The following is a 5,970-nucleotide window of genomic DNA, read 5'->3' as shown; positions in this document are numbered from 1 at the left end:
GCCTTTGAGCACAACTTGTCATTACAGTGGTGAGTCAGAACACTAAATTCTATTTAACTGAAGTCAGTTCCACTTAAGTGTATTGGTTTAAATTGGCTATTGCAGCCTGAAAATATGCACCTTATAGGCGAACTAAATAAGAGATATAGAGAGAGACAGCACAAGGTCTTGTGAACTTGAGTTACTCTATAAAGTGTGTATCTAGCCTGCATTCTGCCTGACCAGTCAAACATGGCTAACTACCTCTCTCAGTCTTAAATACTCACTGCAGTCCTGTTATGAGCTAGATCCTTAGTTAGTGTGACTCAGTATAACAGCTTATACCAGCTATAAGTATGACCCATATCTTTAATTTCTTTTTCTGCTGATGTCACAAAATTGATGCTTTGAGAAAACATAACAGGATGTAGTAAAAACAGAAATAAGTCAAACAATCAAACTCTCAGAACAATTGTATTTGAACAAATGCAGATTAATGTTTTAGGTAACATGTTTTCCTTGAGCACAATTTTACCCAACATCAAGCACAGGCCCTGGGAGAGGGCCAGATTCTGCCACTCTTATTCAGTTGGACTAGCATCTTCCCCTTCAAGGCAGTCTCACTGATTCTGATGGAACTGTCCTTGCAGTAAGATGCTAACCAGTTGATGCATCTACACAAGACCCTTAACTGCGCATTAGCATAGTTTACTGAGAAGTAAGCATGCATGTCTACACGTGAACATGCTTACTATGCAGTAAACTTCCCTAATCCCAAGTAAATTTACTACCTGCAAATGCAAGTAGCAAATTTACTCAAGATTAGTAATGGCCCGGTAGTGCTCCTGTAGATACCTGACTGGGAGCAAAATCTGCTCCCAGTCAGCCATCCACCAGGACGCGGGAGATAGCTCCCTGTCCCCTGGAGCTTCCTGCTGCCAGGGTGGGCTCCGCCACAGAAGCCCAGGCAGGACCTCTAAGCCCCATTCTCCAAGATCACAATGGGGAGCGGGGCCTGGGAGATCATTATCTCCCAACCCATGCTCTGCCATCACAATTGAGGAGCAGGGGGCTGGGAGACTCATCTCCCATCACCAGCTCCACAACCATGGAGATTCATCCACAAATGAATATTTTAAAGGTAAGACCAGGGTGCTGTAGCATTTCATAGATGTTAAACTAATCAGCAATTATTTACACTATTTCCATTGAAAGGGGATTAAGCTACAAGGGGTGACATGAGAGCATCTTGGGGGTCCTATGATAGTGCTGGAAGGTGGGATACTTCATGTTCTCTCTCCTTTTTATAACAGGGAAAACAAGTGGATCTAGGATTTGAGAGAGTCCAGTGGCAGATCCCAGAGGTTGTGGTGGGGAGGGTGGGGGGTACGGTCTCACCACACTTTGATTCTTGCTCCACTGAAATTTTAAAACAAATTGCCCAGCAGGGGCAGCTGCAATTGTATTCAGGTAGAGCTGTGGGAGTCAATTGACTTTATGGCTCATTATTATCTGCTTGATACCTGATAATCTCTTCATTCGGTTCAGGGGAGGGCTCATTGTGGTTTGAGGGGGATGAGAGGCGGGGAGGGCTGGGGCATGATGGGGGCATGCCTGTGCAGGGTGTAGTGGATTCCTGGGGGCAGTGATGGGGCAGGGTAGGACTCAATGCAGCATGGTGGGGTCCAATATGTTTGGAGCAGTGTGGTGAGGTTGGGCTGCATCAATCCCTCATGCAGTGATGAGCAAGTGGAGTAGCAGTCACAGAACTGCCCTACCAAATACATGTGCATGAGAAAAAAGAAAGGGGAGGCACTGAAGAGCACATAACACATCATCCTCTCTGGAAGAAGTACAGAGACAGTAAAGGTTTCCAGCAGTAATGAGGAGGGAAGGGAGTAAGCTTTCCCCTTTTTCAAGCAGCTGGGGGGAAAAAAGGAAAGTGAGAAGAATTTCCTCATCACTAGGAATTTGTAGAGTGCTAAGCAGTAGGGATTTTTTTTTATTAGAAAAAGTTGAATTGATCAATGGAAGTTACAGACAATAACATTCAAGTAAAATAGTAACTGGCAAATCAACAGGACAAATAATTACGGAAAATGTTAATCGTTACTGTACTAACATGTCAGCCCAAACAGCCTGAGAAAATCTGCTGGGCACACATTTAAAAATACATTTATAATACTATGCACAATTCCCTGAACCTTTCAGACCCCATCTGTAGAAGCTGCTATACAAGCCATGACATCCAATTTGTCCATCCTCTAAAATGAATGGTTATTTTATTCTTCTTTTCTGCTCCTATAGGGCCATATCCTAAAGTCCAGACCCAGCTTTTCTCAATACATTAGTTGGATCAGCGGGAGTTTTAACTGGAAAAACTAGGGGCCACACTAGTCCAATTAGGAGAGAGCTGTAGTAGAAACCTGCTTAACATGTGGTGCAGTCCCACTGGGATTTGAATGAAACAGAAGGAAGATGATATAACAACAATCTGAATAGCATTTCCCATCTCAGGAAAGGAAAGAGACCTCAGCTACACTGTTTCTTGCTTCCTTGTCTTGTTTCAGAAAATATTAGAGTGCAATGAAAAGCAGAAAAATCTGCATAGCTCCAAGTAAGAAGAAGTTAGCTACTTGAGCTAAATGGCCAAGTAACTTCTGATTGGGTAGTTCACAAAATATCCCAGTCCAGCCTTGGTAACATTGGCACATGAATCTCTGCTTCATAGCTTCTATGTCTTCAGGTCCAGGTTTACCAGTGACTACAAATCTTGGACCTTTTTCAGAATAGTGGACTCTGATCTTAAAACTGTTGGATGACAAGTGTAGATAAGCAGAAGATTCACTGTTCTTACGGATACATCTTCCATTTTTCTTGCACAGAACTTTACTGCAGAGTTTGGCAGCTGCGGTCACATTAATGACATAGTGTCCTAAGGGACCATCTATGTATCTTTTCACAGTTGAACAGCTCTCCTGCAGGAAATCAAAAGCCATGTTACTCAATAGCTAGCATTACATCCAAATTTCATTATTTTAGTAGATTATTAACATGAAAGCAAGAGGTTGGCATCCATTATAATCTTTTTGTTTGTTTGTTTTGCGTACCTGGTAACAACAGGTTGAATTTACTAACAAAAAAACAAACCCCCAAAAGCAAACATAAAGGTTGCTGTAAAGGAACAATTTAAAATTAAAGGGAGTTTAAAAACCATATACTGACTCACTTTAGTATTGGCAATTTAGTACCAGCAGTTCCCATGCTGATTACCATAACCCCTTCGAATTAATAACAGATTGAAAATTTCAGTAATTCATGGTGAAGTTGCAGACACCAGATAAAATAGCTTTTGAGTGCATTCTCATACTACGAATCAGGTCCCAAATTCGTTCAGGGCACCATCAGCCTCCAATGAGTCAGTGGCAGAACTCCCATTGATTGACTCCAATAGAAGTAGCATAAGATTCTGTAGAAATTGCTGTTTCCTACATTCCTCAAGCCTCTTAAGAGAGAATGAGATTGTCCTCTGCCTCAAAGAGGCGAGTGCTGGCTGAGCAGATGCCTACATAGACAGGGTATCCTCCTGTCACCCTCTATAATTCCAGAAGGGAAGAGCCATAAAACTATTTCAGAGTAGTCCCAAGGCCTTGGGAAAAGAACCAGAACTTTTCTTGTATAGTAGTAGGCAGCCATCAGTTCTTCTGGATCATATTGTATGCAAGAGGTCCCCCAGGCCTTCAACAGGTATGCACAGACAGAAGTATGGAGAAGTGGAGGCTTCCCACACCTTGCATCCTCCCTTTAGACTAGAGGTTCCCAACCCCCAGGCCATGACCCAGTGCTGATCCGCAGGAGGGTTGGCTGCCGGTCCAGAAGTGACCGTGGACCGGTAAACCGTGGACCGGCAAGCTGCAGACTGGAAGTGACCGGCATACTGCAGGCTGGCAGCCAACCCCTTTTTTATACCGAGTATAAAAAAGGGTTGGCTGCCAGCCCACAGTATGCCGGTCACTTCCGGTCCATGGTTTGCTGGTCTGCGATCAAAAAAGGTTGGGAACCACTGCTTTAGATCATTGAGACAGAATCCAAAGGCCAAAAACTGAGTCCAGACATTTGGTGCCTCAATGCCTGTAGTTATGTGCACGTTCATTGTCACTGTATTCAACCTGTGACTTTGCTACAAAATTGAAGAAACTGTATCACTGACCTGTGAAAAGTCTGATTCACCTCTGCCAAAAGAAACACACTTTTGGCTTGTTACTAGACTGACAAAAATACCATGCAAACAGAACATTGTAAAATGGATAGCATAACATTTTGAAACACTGACAGGCAGCTGTATCTTTCTTTTAACTTTGTATTAGTGTTATGTGTTACCATGGGCAACATCAGCGTTTGATTCCTGGAAGTGATCTCTGGACAGAAGTGCAGGAAAGAGACTTCTCTGGATAATGACAATATGGCATTAACAAACCCTGAAAGGAATTGCAAGCAGTCACCTCCACATGGTGGACCTTGAGGGTAAGGGGTAAAAAAAATGATAGAATTGGGGATGGGTGGGGTAAAAAATCATGAGGATTTTGTCAAGGACAGAGCACTTTATTACTGAACACTAGTAAACCAAACCCACTTACCTGTGAGCTGGCATATTGCATGCTTCCCCAAAGAACAACCCCTGCCGCTCCCAAGGCAGCACTTTCACCAATAGTGTTCACCAGGTCAATCTGAAAATGGAAAAAGAAAGAAAAAAGGACCTTGAAAAAGAATCAAAACCCAAGGATTCAAATAAGCAAAGGACATGCTAGCATCTAAGCACTGCTTTTTCAGAGGAAATGTTGGTTCCTACTGTAAAGTGTTCATACTCAAAAAGGCTCATGGTAAACTCTTTACTTAGACTGTAAGTTGCTTGAGGAAAGGAATTACTTCCTCTGCTTTGTTTGTACAGTACCAAACATAATATGGTCCTTCTCCATAACAAAGGATCATAGTCGTTACTCCAATGCAAATAATAGGCCATAGCAAAAATAGACAGACACTCCCTGAAGTGTTTTGGACAATGCATTCCAAAAGTATGTCACAAGTTATAGGAAGAAAGGTCGATTTAACTATTTAAAAAGAAATCCTGTCTGTATGCACAACTATATGTACTTTGCAATAGATGTTAAGATGTTACTGTATATTTGTAAGTTCCTTCAACAGCCCATAAGAGGCTGTGACAATTCTAAGCAGCAATGCTTTGGATAATTATTGTACATGACTATTACTTTTTGCACGAGTGATTTGACCAGAACAGGTACTGATCATCTGCAACTCTCAGACCTTGTCTGCAAACCCAAGTTGTACCACTTTAATTGTGCCAATTAAATTAAAGAGGTATGGTGTGGACACAGCAGCACAAATAAGACTGCTTCCTGTCAGAATGAAAGTCTTGCATTGAATCTGGCATGGACAGAAAAAGTGGGGATCTAAGACTAGACAAATGCCAAGGCCTGGAAAAAGGGGGAAATAGAGGGGAGTAAAACAGAAACAAAACAAAACAGAACCTTTTTGTTTTTCTTTTCTTTCTTAAAAAAAAAAAAATTAGAAGGAAAGGGAGGTAGAAAGGCAATAACAGCAGCAGCTTTTCAGAAGCAGACCTTCCAGGCATCTGCAGAATGCACAAGCACTGTCTTGACCTAAGTCAGTTAAGAACTGAACCATAAGCCAAGGAATAGTTGGACTATGGCACACTGTAGGGTACTGCTAAAGCAAAAAAAAATCTCTGAGCTTGAGTGCTTGAAGTGCAGGCAGAGCCACAGTGGATCTGTGGATCTTCTGTAACAGCAGGAAGAGAGTCTGGGGAGCCATTATCAAGAGAGAAAATAAAATAAAATAAAATAAAAAAGATTTGCTCAGGTGAAACAGAGCCTCCAATAAATTCCTACCCTTAGCAGAAGCAGGGAAGGTAGGAATAAATTAACAGAATCAGCCACAGCAGATAGCATTCTT

At 42.1% G+C, this 5,970-nt stretch overlaps 1 protein-coding gene across 1 annotated transcript in view; it reads right to left on the bottom strand.

Moving 5' to 3' along the window:
- Window positions 1-2,555: 2,555 nt before the first annotated feature.
- The window catches only part of LOC102384522 (hyaluronidase-1-like), a 13,861-nt gene continuing 10,446 nt past the window's right edge, over window positions 2,556-5,970 (bottom strand). Inside the window, exons 2-3 of the mRNA XM_006024526.1 lie at window positions 4,617-4,706; window positions 2,556-2,957 (exon numbers count right to left, since the gene is read on the bottom strand). Coding sequence (XP_006024588.1) covers window positions 2,556-2,957; window positions 4,617-4,706 — 492 coding nt within the window. The remainder of the gene's footprint in view (window positions 2,958-4,616; window positions 4,707-5,970) is intronic.

The sequence above is a fragment of the Alligator sinensis genome, unplaced genomic scaffold (assembly GCF_000455745.1).
Source record: "Alligator sinensis unplaced genomic scaffold, ASM45574v1 scaffold574_1, whole genome shotgun sequence".
NCBI lineage: Eukaryota > Metazoa > Chordata > Crocodylia > Alligatoridae > Alligator > Alligator sinensis.
Note: the sequence above shows the minus strand (reverse complement) of the source record. Positions and strands in the feature narration are given on the sequence as shown.